Source organism: Ammospiza caudacuta, chromosome 5, assembly GCF_027887145.1.
Source record: "Ammospiza caudacuta isolate bAmmCau1 chromosome 5, bAmmCau1.pri, whole genome shotgun sequence".
Lineage (NCBI taxonomy): Eukaryota > Metazoa > Chordata > Aves > Passeriformes > Passerellidae > Ammospiza > Ammospiza caudacuta.
The window spans coordinates 64,394,564-64,414,221 of record NC_080597.1 but is presented as its reverse complement, the minus strand read 5'-3'; the positions used below and the strand labels follow the sequence as shown (position 1 = coordinate 64,414,221).

The 19,658-nt window shown below is 36.6% G+C and overlaps 1 protein-coding gene across 1 annotated transcript in view; it reads right to left on the bottom strand.

Annotated features, from left to right (window-relative positions):
- The window catches only part of ATXN7L1 (ataxin 7 like 1), a 110,355-nt gene that overhangs the window by 74,259 nt on the left and 16,438 nt on the right, over window positions 1-19,658 (bottom strand). The window contains exon 2 of the mRNA XM_058804871.1: window positions 1,273-1,377. Within this exon, the coding sequence (XP_058660854.1) occupies window positions 1,273-1,377 (105 nt within the window). The remainder of the gene's footprint in view (window positions 1-1,272; window positions 1,378-19,658) is intronic.

The window sequence follows — 19,658 nt, the reverse complement described above, 5'->3', positions numbered from 1 at the left end:
CACTTGCCCCCACCATTAAATTAATAAGCTTTTTTTCACCCTAGAAAATACTTCTAGCCCTTTTTTCATTCGCTGGATAGAAAGCTGCATTTCACTATAACCATTTTTTCACTGTTATTTCAATCTAGGTCAAAGCTGGTGGCAAGTCCTAGAACTGCCTCCCAAGGTGAAAGCAGTTACTCCTGGTTTGTTGTTAGCAATCTATCCATACAAACACAACCCAGTATTTAGGTAATAATCTTTAAAAGTAAATAAACTATTTTCTGTCCATCCCACTTACTTTTTTCCATTACTGAGTTGCTTTGTTGACAAAAAGACTAAAAGAGGTACAGGATTTGTGAAGCTTACTTGTATTTAGACAAGTAAAATCCAGCTGAGCTATTCTTTTCCTTCATGTATTTAATTGATTCCATCCTCATAGTAGCTGCCTTTCATAATTATGCAACCACCTTCAAATTATTTTGATTAAACTAAATTTTATTAAACCTTATACAAAGCTAGTCCAGTCACCCTTTGCACACCTTAAAAAAATAAAACAACAAAAAAATCACCACAGAAACAAATCACTGGACAAACAACAAATAAACCACTAGATAAGTAATAAATAAACCAGACCTTGGGATCAAGTTTTTCAAAAATAAATTAGTTTGTTAATCAATACTAAAAAATTCTAACTGAAGTAATTCTGCTTTCAAATAGTCAACATAAAAATCATCACCTTGTTGTCATGCTAACTGAGAAATTAATATATGCATGTGCTTCTCAAGACTCTCTAGAAAAATGTTTATTTAAGAAATGAGCTTCAAAATGCTAATTTTGTACAAAATTTAAACCTTAGGATAAATATAAAAATATACCCTATATATAGATACACATTAATCCCATCAGAAAACAATCCATAACATCCAACTTCTAATTGATGTAGATCAGTATCATAGATCTCAATCTGCAGCTTTGATAAAAGACAATCCAATGTTAGGTCATAATAGTTTTAGCCTAGCTAGTCTCTAGCTAACAGGATTTATTTGTTGTAACATGTTAATTTAGTGTAACAAGTTCAACGTGAAAAGCTCAGCTTCCAGTACAACTAATTCAACTTCCTCTACAGGAAATATGCTTATTTGAAGGCATTGCTGGTATTTTCTGTGGAAAGAACACAAGATAACCACAAAAGTCTATTTGCAATGCCTCTGTTATGATTGTTGCAATGATTCTTACGAGAGCCATACGCCAGTTTGGCACTGTAATTCAGGAAAGAAAACATTCACTTACCGCAGTGTGACTGGAAAACCTGTGGCTTGACTACCTGATTGCAGATATTGCACACTACAAGATAGAAATCATCATGAGCTGGATAATGGCCAAATAAGTGCATATCTGTGGGAAAGTTAAAAATATATACAAGAATTAGAAGTTATGCTTTAAATATCTATTAAGAAAAAAAAAGTTGAAAATACTGTAGGGCCATTACTGTTATATTAATTTACACAAAGCAAATGTATACATTGCTCCATAAGAGCTTCTTACTATGTTAAAGAGATTTTTTTCCCTCTTTTGGGTTTCAAGGTCCTGTACTAATGCTGTGTCTCATCCCTCAGTCTGAGTCAGAACACAGACTGCAACACCTTTTCTTAACACTTACTGCCAAGAAGTGGAATAAGCGTTTCTGTACTGGTCAAATGTTGAAACAATAAAGGAATAAATTTTTTAAAATCTCTGCCTAAAGATCCTTACAGAAAACATGCTGCATAGGTTATGTTCTGTGTTACAATATTCTAAGCTTGACTATAAGTTGCTTGAGAAAAGCTTCTGCTTAAAAGCTGGTTATAGTAACCAAGGTCAAGGATCCTACAGCTTCAAATAAAGCCAGGAATGCCATGCCATATGAAATTTCTGGTTCTGTGCAAATCCCCTTCCCTAGTTCTGACACCCTGCTGTTTGCCCCCAACAAATACTGTGGGAAGAGACAAAGTTGGTTAATAAGATATTTCTTGGTGATGGTATGAGGAATTTAATGAAATCCAGACAGGTACAGACAGATGATGACAGGCACTTGTCCCTCTCAGATGAAACACATAATGCAATACATGCATTCTTAAGCCATTACAAACAGAGTAAAATGGGCTGAAATTACTAACTGAAGTCCTCAGAACTCTAACATTACAAGTGAGGTAACCTGTTCTACTCTTCATTGGTATACCTTAAGAACAAGTACACACACTCATCCACCACAGCTTGGAGGACAGAAACTCAAGTCACTTTTATGCATTTCAGTGGGATCATGTCACCATACCCAGTGTTGCTAATGAATGTGCTGCTGCACTGGTAACCCCATGCCAAGTAGTGGCCCCACAGATCACACTACCTCTCCCATTATAAAAATAAAAATGTAAATTTTGGTGTTACTCAGAAGTATCTGAAATCTGTTACAGAACTTACAAATGGAGGAAAATCAAGAGAACAAACATGTAAAACAGCAGCTGTGATTGATAAACATCAACAACTAAATTCTACTTCTCCAATAAGTCATGTACTTCTGAAAAATAGTGATTTATTTCAAAAACTGACTCAAGCAAGTACCTTAGTTCACTAGTTCTTTACTTAAGCAATTATTTTGGCCCTAGAACTACTTTCATAAATAATTTTGTCCTGGCCTCTGGCATTGTAGGTAACATCACTGTTTATGATAGCAGTGCTTGGCATGATGAAGTGCAAAATGTATTCAGCTCCCAAAAAGCCCAGAGGGAGGGGGCATCACTCTCATGGTAATACAGGCAGTACCACAGGCAGATCCAAAGAGGCTCATTCAAGAATTCTTGGGCACAAACCAGCCCCAACCTACAGGTATTTCATAGTATGATATGATGTGCATTGCTCCTTTATCCACTGAAAACCAAAACTCTTTCTTTCTCTAACTGCTTGTACCAGGCTATGAAATCAATTGTAAGGTTAACCAGACATGACAACTTTTCAGCCTAAATTTAAAAGAATGCTGGTGGTGAGGTATTCTGGTGAAGCCAAAGTTAGGTTCAATCAAATCTTCCTTACTGGTAAAACAGATAAAGAAAACCCGAAGCAGGCACTAAAACAGGCCTTTTAATTCTATTTATTGTTTTAATATGATAATTCAGTGACCATAAAAATTATTTCAAAATGGCAGTTCTTAGCTGGATAGTTTTGATCACAACCTACAGATTTCCAATAACAGCACTGTAAATTCCACAGAAAGGAGTATTTCTTCTGGATATGATTTGACACAAAGTCTCAGCTCAAAAACATATATTAATTACAGTTATGAACTATTTTTAAATGGTTAAAACATTTCAAAATTATTTTTCTGTCGTTTGAAAGGTACAGTGACAATCTTCTAACAAAAACATAGAGACTTTGCCCTCCACAAACAGAAAAGTTACAACTGTTTTCCAGTTTAAATTCCTTAAGTTCATTTAACCTTCACATGTGTGTATCCTAGCCTTTAAAACATGTCCAGCTTAGAGGTGCCTAAAGCTTGGCTGGGTCTGAGTCTGAGTTTTTATGATTTCTGGCTGCAGGGAGTAACTTATAAAAAACAATAGGTACTAATATTGGCAAAAACCATTCAAGGACATAGGTGGGAAAAGGAAGCAGATTAGTTCACAGGATCACAAAACCATCTATCTTTTCATCAGGCACTGCCAAGGAGGCAGAGCAATGAAGGAAAAGGCCTGTGAGCCTGCTCCACTACCCTGGCAAACACAACTGCACCTAACAGCTGAATTGCACCATTCCAGGTTTTGGATTTTTTCATACTCCATATGGGTTAATATACAAAGAAACTGCACAGACATGTAGGAAGACAAACCAAAATGCTGCTGTGAGATACATAGCATCAAAAGGATGCACAGAAGCAGAGTAAGTGACATCCTGAAGCAGCATTTTGGAAGTTTTTTCATTTTGCAGGTGCCTAGAAGTAGTCCATTGCAAATTTGAGTCTTTTGTATGAAGTTATCAGCTCCCTCAAAAGTGGACTCAAAAGTCCACTTAAAATAATTCAAGAATCTTGAAGACACAAGACTGCAGGTTGAAAATAAGAATCACAGCATACAAATATACTGTTATTATTGAATCACAATAGATAAAGAAACTTAAACACCATCTTTCAGGCTTTTAAGATTCCTTAAAACTCTTACTATGCAGGAGTTTTTAAGAAAAGAAAATTCTTTAAGTTCAAGCACTACCTCTCTTAGTTTATTCATGTTTCCAGATTGGCACTATTTTCATGATTAAATTCATGATTTGTAATGATATAAATTATTTTCCAATTGAAATTGCACAACATATTAATATTGTCTCACTACAAAGTCCAACTGGGGATACACTTTATTAGATGCAATAATACTACAAATACAATCCAGATCAGAGAATAAAGCAAGGAACATTTGAAATTTAAAATAAAGCAGAAAAGATTAACAGCTATATATCTTTTCATACAAGTTTTTCTATTTTTAATAAGAACAGTTCAATGCTACCATGTCCTACTCAAAATAACCAAAACTGAAAGATTATTTTAGACACTGGTATCTTTCTTAGATCAGACTTCAGTCATTTGACAATTTAGACCTTCCGTGTGCAACAAAAAAAGACAATGGCCTCTCCAAACAAAATACCGTCTTCTAAAGGCAATAATCACATCTCCCTGCCTGCTTAGTCAGAAAAAAATCATGATAAGCTTTTCAGAAAAGACTACTTTTGGGGAAGAAAACATATCTCTGAAGTCAGCTCAGGAAAGACTTTTTCATGGGAAGAGGCAAGACCACTGAAAAAGACAGATAATTATTGAATAAGATGAGAGACTATCAAATGCTACTGAAATAATTATCAGGGTACAAAAAGAATAAGGAAGGACAGAAAAGCAAATGTGAACAGTATTTATTTTCTACCAGAAGCTGCCTTTCCTCTAAAAGTGAAAAAAGTGACCACAGCATGCATGACTCACCACACACCGGCCCAGCCCTCCCACAAGGTAAAAGCACTCCCTAGCCCCCATCACAGTCACCTCATTTTACTGGAAGACACTTCCAGCAGATTCAAAGTAGACTCTTGATAGCAAAAAGAAGTGATAACTTATTTTTCAGTAAGGGCCATCCACACATACCTCACTCCTCCAGTGCTGAATTGTCATCCCCTCAAAATGAACCACAACTGTCACAGCCGTGCCCCTTGATACTATAGTGACAAAAGCCTGCTTGAAAATGAGCTACTGAGCTAACAGCATGCAAAAAGGCCCATATCATGGGAAAGATATTCTATATAGGTGGAAATCTGAGACAGTGAATGCTGCCTGTTCAAAATTACTTTCATAGATCAAAATGTTAAATTATTACTTTGTGTATACTTTGCTATAGCACTTGAAAAATGAATACAACTATTGCCTGTAGGTGTTATATTACTAACATTTGCAAATAAAAAAGAGAGCTGCAGCCATATGACATAGTTTTGTAAGACATCAATTTGGTGAAATGCGCATTAAGAACACAAATATCATAGAAAAAATAGAAAATGTTGCTTCTGCAAATTGTGGCACAAACACAAAAATGCAGGTGTCAAATAAGACTTTTTATCTTCTCCAATAACACACAGAAAGGAATTATTTTTAGTAACAATCCAAGGCAGATGACTTACATGAAGTTCCTTCTCTATTATTATATAATTCATAATCATTTACATCCCACTGTATAATAAAACACAAGCTAGAAATAATCTAAAACATTCTTCCATTGCAGAATTAAGGTTGTCAAACAGTAAGACCTCACAGTATTGCGTGGGAAATCAAATTTTAATGATGATCGTTTGCTATAAATTATACACACTTTAAACGTTCACTAATATATCAGTTGCTCCACTAAATATACCTACAAAGACTGCTTTTAAAAATATTAGTGATGCTTATGTGCCAAGAGAGAAAAGGGGAGCGAGGAGGGGAAGGGCAAGACTATTCAAGACACACTGCACACTGGTTTAAAATTAAAGAGAAAAGCTAAAAAAAAAATAGCAATGGCAAAAATGGCAATGGACAAAACCAAAATATATGTGATTCTTCCAGCTCCTGGAGCTACACATTTTTTAACTCTATGTCCAGAATTGTGCCCAGTATTTCCCTCTTGTTCCACAGAAGCAACAAATCTGTACATCATTCAAGAACTGGAGTAAAGTACAAAATCTTTCAGTGCAGTAGATTACTTCTACATTTGAGATTACTTAAAAAACTAAGTAATTTGAATGGTGAATTGAAACTTGAAACTGCAACAATAAAAAGACAATCTTCAGGGCATTATTCAGACAGCAGTTAAACACACTTGCATAGACAGGTTGGTCTTATCATAGAAATAAATGTCACACTCTTTCCATTTAACATGAGCTTATTCTCCCCCGAGTGCAGTTTTCCTTTCTTACACGAAAACCAGTAAGTCACTTCAGTAATTAGTTCGCCAGAATAAATTGCATTTTACCCCTGAAAATGTCAGTCACAGTTGCAAATTAATCACAGAATGATTTAAACTGAAAGAGATTGCTGGATGTCATTTACTCCAAAATCCTGCTGAAATAGTGGCTAACTTCAGGGTCAGAACCACAAAGTAATGCTCAAGATCATTTTCTAATGGAAAAATGCAGGTCATGCAAGTAATCATGAAGTTGAGGACAAAATAAAATTAAAATATACATAACAGAATTAACACAGGACCAAACACAACTGTCATAAGTCCTGACTGATGCCCTTCAGGTGCTAATACAAGGAACTTAAGTTTCTGCATGCTAAAAAGTCAAGTGAGAAAGAAAATCAATGATAAAAAAACAGAAATACTGGCCTTCTCAAGAGCAGCAATAATAAATGAAACATGATCATCATAAAGGGAAAAAAAAGTAGGTAAAAAGCAGCAAATAGACTTAGGTGTCAGTCCGGTAAAGAGTCAGGGTCATGACACCTTTAAAGCAGCCCAGTATGGCTGAATGGCATGCTGCCTCCCAGGTTACAGCAATCATGAGGACAGTGGCAGTCCTAAAGAATGCTGGGAATAGTTCATTAATTATAGGGTAAACAACAAATACCAGCCCCAGTGACGCAGAAAGACTTTGTACTCCACGGCCTTATCGAGGCGTTATGAAATGGCACCCAAGATGGAAATGTGCCTTCTATTCCCAAAGAGCCATAATAAAAGAAAAAACAAAAGTTCATAATTGGGAACCAGTGATCTAAAGAAATACTGTGGATTAACCATATCTGCCTATCTTTTGTAACAATCTTGTTTGAAAGGGATTATAAAGTACACTATGCAACACTGACATTACTGTTTTGCATAAGACACTACATACCAATAAAGAGAAGAATGAAATAAGCACTGGAAGATGTGACAATGTTGTTTTTCCATAATTCTGAAGGCTTTTTTGTCATTTATGTAGGCTATTTGCCATCCCAGTTTAAGGTAATTTGGCAATAGAGGACCAGAATTGTGTGGGCTAGCAGATCAACATATCACAAGAATACCGGAAAACACAAAACTCACACATCAAAAAGTATGCTGCATACCTGTGACACCAAAAAATCTCAGTTTTTCATGTCAGTTTAGCAGAGTGAGGACAATAAAACCAATGTTTGTAATTGAAATGGACATCACTCAATTACAAAGTATCTAGTTTTCAGTCAGGTAAATGTAATTGTATAAGAACATGAGGCAACTGTAACAACTCCAGTAACAGCTACAAAATCATTAACTGTTCTTACATTTTTCCTTAATTATTAGATTGTACTTAAGGGAAATTATCTAAAGGAGTTTCTTCCTCAGGAATCTGAATTTTGAACTGGCTTCTATTTTACATAAAACATATTTCATGAATTATAGCAACTACTTATGTAGTTTGTATTATAAAACTGTACAGTCAATACCCAGAAGAAAATCCTGCTACATTGTAAAACAGGATACCAGTTAAACAATCTTAAGATCCAAAGACATAAACAAATGAACAAAAAAAAAAAAAAAAAAAAAACAAAGAAAAATCCCACAAATCAGTTAACAAATATCCCTCAAAAATCTAGGTGAGCAAAACACAAGGAAGAAAAGACTTTTAATGTGTTCAAAAGCAAGCTAGAAGAGTAATGTAAATGTAAATAGTATTTTCAAACAACAGGTTTACATTTAGATCTGGCTTTTGGGATTTAAGGAGATGTGTGCCACCAAATATCTCTATTTTCCCAACCAGATAAATTTAGTCTAATTAAAGATATCACCTCCAGCTACAAATTTCATCTTGCTTATGTCTGGAAATCTTCAGGACAGCAATAGTATTATCAAATGACAGCAAAAATTAAATTACTGACAGCAAGGAAAAAAGACACATTATTTAAGGATCCAGACCATGTACTCCATATCCAGAAGAAGTGACATTCCATCTATGTAACACACAGCATAACTGTCCCCAGACTCCTGAGTATGGAAAGCATGGCAAAGAGCTGATTAGAGATTTGTAACCCTGCAGATACAGTGGATTTCTCTTAGATCTCACATATATCACGACCAAAAACCTCTGAGTGAGCATGGCTGCACACAGGTGTGCATACAAAGGATAGGGAATGTGCAGGAAAAGCATCAATCTCTACATTAGAATTCTGATTTCTTAACATCCCACAGGCAGACATAAGGGAGGAAAGGCTGGAAATAATCTTCATTTCTCTCATAATTCAAAATGAACCTCATGCACCCTGACTAGGCAGTCTCCACAAACCACCACAGAGCAACAGAACAATTCTTTCCTTCTCAAATATGTATCAAGAGAAGTCTCACTGCAAATGAGACTTGTCATCACACGCAGTACCCTTCATGGATGATGGCACTAAATTTCAGCTCAGATTGATGGATAACCCTCTGGAATCAGACATTTGACCTTCAGCAACAGTTAGAGGGTTGAACCACATCCATACTTTCTGCAGCAGGTGGACTCTGACAACTTCTATGCTGGGAAAACACACCTTGACACAGGAAGAGATGTCATCTGCAAATTAACTACAGTAACTCACAGAAATACACAGTGTTTCAGCTTCTGATTTTTCTGCATGAAAATGATTAAGCTTTCTGATACATAGCCAAAGAAACTAAACAGGTTTGGAAACACCATGAACATACTGGTCCTGCAGAAGCAGTAAGATGAAGCTCTGCAGATACCAAATGCTGCTTGACAAAGAATCAAAGTAATTTAACAACCCATCTGTAAACTTTACAACAGTACCTTTGTTCCTTAGAGTGAGTCAGAGTGAAAAAAAAAAAGTGGTTTTTCCTTATTTTCCCCCATTTTTCTCATAGCTTCAATGATCCTATGTTAAGTGAACAAATATTAGTGAACTAAAAAATATATTTGAAAGACAAGTAACTTCTTTGACATTTACTGACATTTTTTTTTGGTATTTTTTTAAGGAAATATTGAATATATCATATTAGGGACTACTAATAGTCATATTAGGGATTACTGAATTTGGAGCAAAAAGAAATGTTTTAAATCCAATTAGTTTGCAATACTTTTACTAATTCCAACTTTTGGAGTGCTAGTAATGAAATACTACAAGGACAGCAGGTTTTATTCTTTCATTTTCTTCAACACACACTAAGAAAAAGTTATCTTTGCAGTAAAATAGTCCTAAGGAGAAAAATCCCATGGCCACAAAAACCCCTTCATTCCTATTTCTTCTGTGCAGACTGCCATGAAGCAGACTTTAATCCTCCAACTGGTGTTTCCTTCATAAACACTCAGCAAGACACAACTGGCACTCACACCCTCGCCTGCAAAGCTGCATTATCTTCTGCACAAGAGTGACTCTGGTTTAAGGCAGTACAACTGGACTGAAGGAGAGAGCTGGCTTAATTCCTGGCTCCCAAACAACATTCTTGCATGACCCTGATTAGATTTTTCTGTGCCTCAGTATCCCATCTCTAAAATCAGGATAATATGCTCTTTGTCTGCCCTGCCTGTTTAGATCGCAGCCTTTCAGTATTCTCTTACTATTTGTGCATACATTGGGACCACAATGGGGCCCTTCATTTTGGCTGGGACCTCACTATGACAAGCAACTAATAAGTTAACTTGCAGAGTGTGTTACAAGCACTGTGTGACAATCTTGACAGAAATTCTCGTTTTTTGATTAAGGACATAAGTTATTAAAGATTAAAGAAAGCCTTATAAAAATGAAATTTTCACACCTTTCTAGGCCACCTCTTTAGTAACATTATTATTATTATTGAAAATAAAATAGCATTTTCAGAAAAATATCTGTCAGAAAATGACCAATTTTTATAGTAGGGAAAACAATGAGTAAATGAGCAAATAAATACTGAGAAAAATAGAATATTTAATTACACCTATGCAATTTTACAAAATGCCAAGTATTTAATTGATCTTCACTGCTCCCTACAACAAGAGCTGAGGACAAGAACATCTTTTAATTTAACTCTCTTCTCACCCAAGATAGAAAGTGTCTGCTCATTCTTAATCAACAGTTGGATTTTAAATGGAAATTCATTGTCTAAACATACTGTCTAAAAGGACACAAATAATTCTTATGCCAACTCTCTGAGATTTTTCTGTATTGCCTCATACACCTGTAACAGCACCTCTTTTCAGGAATATTGCCTCTCATGTAACTCAACTCCCTGAAGAAAGTTACTTTCAGATAGACTTTCAATAACATCATCTTTTTCCTTCACACAGTTTCAAATGAAATAGATTTAGTTCTCTTTCTTGTAGGCATACAGATCAAACTACTGCTTAAAGTGTTCAGCTGTGGGGTTTTTTCAGTTAGAGGACTTTATGCCAAGGAAAGATACATGAGAAAAAATATAAATGAATAACAGGAGGTGGAAAGATGAATGAGAAACTTCCTAACCAAAATTCAAACATACAAAATATCTACCCCAAGGCCACTTAGATAAAACTGCAAAAAAATTCCTACAAATTGAAGAGCAGCCTATAGTTCCACTATCACACAATTCCAGGCAACAGCTCTCATTCTAAGAATTCTGGTCTCAAGGGAATAATTATCTCTGCAAGTGCAGAGATAATCACTCAAATCAGACTTGCACTGTCTGAAAAAGCATATACACATCAGCTCTTACACTGAGATTTATACAGTACAGTTTCATGCACACCACAAACATCTCCCAGGATAGAAATATGCTCCTGCTGGTTCCACATGTTGCCTACAGACAAACAAGTCAGGCAGTGCAGCACTCTGTGCTGGCACAGCAGTCTCATCCTTACTGCAGGAGGTAAAAGCTTTGCTGGACTAACAGAGTCCACAACGAGAGCCTGCTGCACACCTCAGGGAGTGTTCTTACCTCTGAACATGGTCATGAAGGGCTCAGGTCAACACAAGTCTGTATGCCACTAAAGTGTCCATCAAATCTTCAGTATGAACATATTAAAGTTTATATATATACACACTGTATTCAGAGGTATTCTGTTTCCTCCACCTCCTCTTCCTTCCTCCAGAAGTGCTACTACCACTTTCTCCAAGGTACAGGATCAACCACAATTTAAAGCCACAAAAATAAAGCTTTGCAGTTAAAGTGACCACCCTATAAAGGAGCAAACTCTACTAGCAAGACAAGCTCATGAAATCTGCTGCCATTAAATGACAGTAAAAACAAGTTTTTTGTTCCTACATCAAGCAAAAAAAAAAAAGGCCAGACACCATGGCCTTTATCAACTAAAGAATGAGCAGAAGAAACTCTACATGTTTTCCTCTGAAATATCAAGATATTTCAGTTCTGAAGACCTCAAAAAAAATTTACAGGGCAAGTCTAAATTAACCTGCCCATCTAGTAGTACTGAAGAAGCAAAAGAAATAAAAAGCAATAACAAACTTACTACTTGTATCTGTCACCAACTTGTTATGTTGCACAGTACCTACTCCTGAGACAAATCATTGGTTTAATATTGTCACTCAAAGGCATACATGCTAATATAATAGAAGCTATTAGTGGGGGCTCTTTCCTTTTAAAGAAAGAAAGAAGCAGTTTATTAGCTCAATCACATTATTGTTGTGTTTCAATTTCTGCTACACTGAATACAGCACAAGTCATATTCTCATCTGCACATATGTAATACCTACTATCTAACAAAACAAAACCCCCAGAATTTTGTTTTTGTGTTCTCAAAAGCTTCTCAAAAGTTTTGGGAAAGCTTCAGATGTCTCTGGAGCCATTTTGCTTGTTTCCTGGACAGGAGAAAAAGGTGGCTTTTGTGAAATAAACTACTCAAAATACGGAAGGATAACAGATTTCCCTAATTTTAATCTTAAACACATGACTACTACAAGGATCTTTCCAGCTCACTGCTCTTCACAACAGTAGATCACCTTCCACTATTTGGCAGCAGCAATGACTTACTAGTTTGTACTTGATTGATACTTCAAGGGGAAAAGTACCACTAAGTAGCATTTCTTCTTCAAATACCACAAAGTAGCATTTCTAAGACTCCAGAAGCCTCTCTCTTTAAAGGAAGATCACTGATGATCAAGGAATAGCAGGCTGAGTTGAGATGTGCTACAAATAAAAACATTTCAGATCCATTTGACCAGGAAGGCAGTGAGTCTCCTTCTCAGAGCAATCCTCAGGTTGCCACTCCTTGCAGCAGGTACACTGCAGCTTCACTGCTGTTGATACCTGACTGAAATTAGGATATGAAAGGCAATTTTACTGGGCTGCTAAGAACATCCTAAGAACACACACAAAGAAAATCTGACCAAGATTAAAGCAAGCTGCTGAAAATGGCTCTGCTCAGTGACTGTCTCAGGCTCCTGGCACAAACGTGCAAGAGGTCGCAACAACCTCTGCTGACAGGACCTGGCTCCTGAGGGATGCTCTCACCTCCACCCAGCTTCTGCATCAATCTCACCCACCTAACAGCTCACTGACATCAGCAGACCACTTAACACTTCTTATGCTGCAGTCTGATGCCTGTCAACTTTGCTTAGGAGCAATCTCCCTTCCAGCATTATCCTTTTCTGAGGATTTGGGTGTAGAAAAGCAATTGTTCATTTATTTCTGAGGATTGGGGTGCATGGAAGCAGTTACTAGTTTATTTCATCCATATTAAAAGTGTTAATATTTCATCCATATTAAAGTATTAAAAGTGTTGTGCTAGCTCTTCAACAACTAAAAAAATATCAACCAATCAGTTCTGTTTAAAGACTGATTCTTCATGTGTTTAGAATTCACATTTTCTCTTCAAGTCTGCTGTGCCCCCTAGCACTCCATGATTTATCTAATTGTAGGGTCACTGGAACAAGAGGTTTCCTAGATAAAATTCAAGACACAGCTTTTCAGAGACACTCCGTTCTCTGGAACATATCTGGCTTCAAGAGTGCCTTGAATTGACAGAAAAAAAGGAGACAGAGGAGCAAAAATACACTGCCTTGTCTCATGGATTTCAAGCACACTCCAGCATCATAAAGTAATAAAAATTCATCAAGATGTATGGACAGAGAACACTTCTGACACCTTTTCACCAATCCCATTTCACAAAAATATCTTCCACATTATCACAAGGAACAAGCCTAACCCCCATTTATTTAACAGTAAAGGTCCTTGGAGGGCTGTTACTAATTACTGCATAATCCAACAGACAGGACAGTGAACAAGGAAGGAGTCAAACCCTGCACTCCTTCATCCTCTAGAGGAAAGCTTTTAGAAAAAATTCTTCAATTCTTAATGTCTTTCCATGTAGATCAAGAGGAATTATGTACATTTGTAACTTATAATTAAGCACTTCCAAATTTACGAACGAAAAGCATCACACAAGAAAAGAAGTATATCTATTATTATGCACATTTGAATAAATGCTAACAACTCATCTGCAACTTTATGTGATAATTACAATGGCATAAGTGACAGCTAATTCCTATCACAGCATTTCATCTGGAAAAACACCACTGGTATTACTACTTTTCCAAAAGACTGAATTCAACAAACTCCAGCTTCTGAAAAAAAAATCTCAACAGAAATTAGCCTAAATATGGCACAGCAGCCATGTGAGTTGACATCTGTCCACTAAAAATTATTTGCATGTTCTCCAAGTTGCTGACCAGAAGCAAACTCTGGAGCTGCTTGCATGAGCCGAAAGAGGTACATACACATTTTGAGGGGTGCAACAAATCCCAGCACAGGACTGCACTGTGTGTGCTCCTGCAGCACCAGAGCTGTAGCAGGTACCAGTCTCAGGAATCTTGCCAGCAGGTTGGTGAGAGATTAATGTGGTGCATGGATTTAATGAAAGGTAATGAAGGGTAATACAACACCAGACAGAATCATTACTCTAATCAAAAGAGTCTGTGAAATTCTTCGTTAAGGAGTCAGAATACCCGAGTATAGAAAAAACTAACACTAACACCAACTAGCACTAACACTCCACCCAGAACAGCACACAGAATGACCATATACATCTGTAAAGTGCATTTCTGGAGTATCATTCACAAAACCTCCATGTTAGTGATGTGCACTTCAACAATCTTGTCTTGGATAGACATGTGAGCTTTGTTGAACTGTGTATTTGAGTGGCAGACACAACTTGTTAATGTAAACTCCCTGTTAATGAAGCTTCTGTGAATGATCTATCCAACTACTCTGCAATTAAATATCATCCAGGATGATCATAAATATCTATTCATCATAGAAAGCCTCTGCCTAAGGAGAACTTTTAAGTCCCAAATACACTTTCTTCCAGAGTGTTAAAATACAAAGCACCTTCAAAGCTTCTTAAATTAGTTTCATACCACATTTTGTTATTTTAAGTCTCCATGTTCAAGTGTAGTACATTATTTGATATCTAAAACGCGGTCATTTGAGTCTGTTTAAAACTTGTCTCTCAACCGCAAGCATTAAAGAGTAAAGAGTCCTTGTAGTTTATAAAACTGGACTCTCTTTATTGTGATTATAACCTGTTTCTACAATGCAAAAAGCCTGCAAGAACAGTGAGAAAGGAGAAGCACATCCTCTGAGTAAGTTACTAGGATGCATAGTTACTGCATGGTTACATACCTATACATTTCTTTACTGATTTACTTTCTTTACTATCTGAAAAATTATTTTATAGCTTTATTATCCTATCTATATTTGCAATACTTGAAGGATACTTGCAACAGCATTTTACAAACTGCTAAAAATCTTATAATATTACATTTTTTCAACATGGTTTCATGCTAGTGAAAAAGAGTGTTATTTTTCCTTCCTGATTGTATCATCCTGAGCTCTTCATAAACACACATTAAAACTTGCTAATTTCTACTTTGTTATTCTTTCACCATTTAAGTGAAAGCAGTTTCTTTTTCATGCACCAGCTGAATTTTACAGCTAACACTAGCAGAGCCATCACCTATTAAATTCAAGAGCAATACACAAATGCTTTTAGTAGAAAACACAGGCATAACTAAGATTTAACCCTGGATTCAAACTTTTTTGTCTATATCTCCACAGACTTACAGTGTGAATATTGAGTTTCATCTCAGAATTCTACTTTACAGCAAGGAGAATATTGCAACTATTTACCACTTACAGTTTAGATGCTGACCAATTGGCCATTCACAATTAACTTATTTTGATTTTGTATCACCAGGATAGGTACCAGAAATTAACAGATGATTCCCCTTGTCAAAGAAAGAAGAAAAAAAAAGAGAGGGAGCAATCATGAAAAAGAAATTGTAACACCATAAAAATCACTAGCAATCATTCATGCACAGTTAATTATCAAAACATGTCCCAATTCTTATTAAAATAACATACTGAAAGCTAGCTCACAATCACTGTTTACATTCCAAGTGCTTTACAACTGCATGTTTCAATAATCTTACAAGGACTTGTTCCTCTGTGCAAACAGAGCATTACAAAATATCAAACTTGTGGCAAAACTGTTGATGAAACTGTGAATAAAATCACCTCTACTAAAATTTCACCAAAATGATATGCTATACAAAAAAAAACAAAACCAAAGTATTCCTTCCAGGTGAATATTTTTTTCATTGAAAAAAAAAAAAAAGAAAAAAATTCAAATAATACAGCACTATTTTTTCCAGTTCTATTGTCAACTTTATTTCACACACTTGAATTGCATTTCCCTTTATTAAAAGTTATAGAACAAAGTACATTTCAATGACTGTGTTATCACCATGACATCTGCATACAAGAATATAAGGATCTCCTCAGGTCACATGCACAGATTTGACTGCATGGCTCTCAGTTACATTCAGAAGACTTCAAGATTTTACAAACTCCAGACTTACACAAAAAGAGGAATGTTCCTATTTTCAAAACAGTCCATATTCTGAAATTTTAAGAAACATTTGGGACATGTAAGGTGAGCGAGATCATTAATGATGGGAGCTATGCCTCTGTTAAAGAAAACTTTGCCCTTTATCTGCCTGTGCAGAGTGCTGAACACACATACCAAAGGAACTGTAAGCAGTCAGTAGCCCAGACACACCAAAACTCGGGACACTTAAGCAAACAAACCCTTAATCATTTACCACACTTCTTGACTCCTTCAAACAGATTCTGATGATTTGCAAGCTCCCATCATCTTCACATTAGGCATATCTGAAGCACTTGCACAAAGCAAATCAGGCAAGAGGTCACAGCACTAGGCAGGACACATCCCCTGAAACTTCAGATGATACAGTCCCACACCCTGCCACCATACCAGCTCCCCTGGCTCCTCCTGCCCATCCTACTCCATGGTAATTTCCACTCACCCTCAGCCCCCTCCAACCTTTCACTTGCTCAAACCCCTCTAATTAAAACAAAGCTATGACCACGCAAAAAAAAAAAAAAAAAAAAAAAAAAAAAAAAAAAAAAAAAAAGCAAGCCAGGAGCAACTCAAAACTGTGTAAAAGAAGAAAGCAAGTTCCTTGCTGCAACATGTCCAACTCCAACTGAATGAACCAACTCCATAGCATAGGAGCACTCTGAGTCAATTTGCTTTCTTAAAAAGAAAATAATTAACTGATACCTATTAAATATTAAAGAGAAGGCAAGCCTCCTTCAAGCTATGGAACACACAGTAGCATCAAATTGCGACTCTGCCAACTCTTTTGATCTAAACACAAATTCTGAAGAAAAGGAACCCCACATTTCCAAGTTATCAGAGGTTTCACTACGCAGGTTACTGGAGTGCAGTACACAGACATTCCTGTATACATTGTATACTCCAAGGCAAGCTTTGCCAGTGCTGTCTGACATGAGACCTGGATTTTGCTAAGTACCTACCTTTGGTTGACTGCAAGAACACCAAATTCTAAAAACAATGAAACAAAACAAGAACAATAAGAAATAAAGTACATATATTCCAATGACAAAATCTCTTCTGTAACACAGTCCTTAAGACAGGCACTTGCTGGAGAGACCAAAAAGCAGTTTTCTCTCCTCAGATAAAGGAAAATTAAAACTTAACTTGACAGCACAAATGTAAAGCTGTGGCTGGTCAGTCTCCAAGTTCGCACATACATACCTGGTCTTCCATCACCTTTCATAAAAATATCAGCGGTAAGGAGGATGTAGCTCCCATGCAGATACAACTAGCTGTGTTGTGCAAATAACAAGATCTATGTCGAAGGTGAATATTGCTGAAAACATGTCATGTTGCAATTATATGCAGCAATTTATTTATTTTTATTCACCTCAGCTTCACACAATCTTCATATGCAGGTGCATTTAACCATAGCACTCCAGCAACACAGCTAGAGATTTATCTTACATGTCTGGAGCTAGTCACTTGGCCTCTCCATGTTCCTCTGTTTCTCCATCTGTGATGCTTCACAGAAAGCTTGAGAGGCTTAATTTATTATGCAGCCTGCCAAGTGCTTTAGAGGAGTATGGTTCTGAAAGAGTAAATTGTTAACCAAACCGAAATGTAACCAACAATATCCCTAAAAGGTGGCTGCACTTTCAAAATGCAGAAGTATCTTATTTACCTTTATAGAACAAAAGACTCCATACTTTAGGTATTTTATTACATTAGAGAGATCTGGTTTTCTTCTGAAGCCCCTTTCCATCCATTTACTGTTACACTCCCAGAGGAGGTGATAAGCACAGAGAAGCAAAGCAGTAATGCCAAACCAAAGTGACACGTGCCCAGCCAGACTCACCGTCCAGAGGCCACAGGGAAAGATCTCCACTAAGGAATCAACAATGTTTAACTGACAGCAGATGCCAACTACAGGTTGTCTGTTCAGGGCAGGAAACAGTTCAGATGCTAATAAAGACAAGGGGCAACTGTTCCCAACCAACACCTGCAAGACAATATACTAAATACTGACAGTAAACATATTTAAGCCCTAGACATCTCTCAAACCAGTATATCATGTGAAAGTTTTTTACCTATACCCCAGGTATAGGCTTCTGCTCTTTTGCAATTGTTGTTTTTACTGTAATATCGCTGAAAGAATTCTCAGGAAGCCATTTCTGGCAAGCAAAACAGTTCTCCTAAAATATTGACAATGGACAAAGATTGTCTTAAAATAGCAGCTATATAAAATACAGATACATATCTACCAACTCCCAAACACTAGTTCCATTTATATACTTTTATAGCTAAAACCAGTTAAAGAGGCAGCTGGAACAAAATAAGAAACTCAAAAGAGAAATAAATAAATAACAGTAATTAAAAAAAAATCATTAAAATATGACTAGCTAAATAAGACAAAATCTCAAATGTATCACAGATTAGAACCAGTTTTCATTTAGGCAAAAGAGCCCCAGCACACTGTAAAACAGTTGTAATATTAGATCAAGGAATGTAAGTGATACCTTGAAAGAGGGTAATTTTGAATCACCAGATATTCAACAAAAATCTTGAAACCCAAAAGCAATGATGATTCCAGACAATTTTCTAAATATATGAATGTATGTGTACACATGTGCATATATTTTTAGGAAATCTGCCTGCAGATTTTCAGCATATAGCAACACTCCAGAGCCATCCCTCATCTTAATTCAGCTACCTTTGTTGTGTGCTTTGTCTTTTCCAGACTGCAAATGTATATTTGGACTGCACTTTGCTGCTAGTGTATCCAGCGCACAATTTAAAAGATGGCCTGATGCAGCTCTCAGGATTCTTCACCAGCTCTCTGCATCCTTAAGCTCCCACATCAGCTCAAAGTATTTAAATCACACACTTTCACATCCACACTGCAGAGCCTATCCTGCCTGTAGCATCCTGAGGAGTCACTACAGCAAAAATAACATTTTTCCCTCCTGACAGGTCAGCGTGGCTCTCTCTTAGCAGGTGACTGGCAGTAAGAAAGCAGAGTTTCAGTTCCATCAGATGCACAGAGATGGGCATCTCTTCTGGAGCCAGCACCTGACCTATGTGCCATATCAAGAATATAGTGTTTAGCAAGTTATCAGGCTTCTGCACATTTCAGGACAAGAACTCTTCTGGTATGACTGCTGCCATTTGTCTCTTGCAGAAGCAAGCAGTGATATTTTGGCAAGGGGAGTGGGGAAGAGAGGATGGGCTTTTTTGTAATCAATAGACATCAGATGGAAACACATGGCTCAAGATGCCTTGCCTTTTTTGTAGGTAGGACACTGATAAAAAAAGGCAAGAAAATGCCCTGAATAGTTTGGTGCTGTCATGTGCTATGT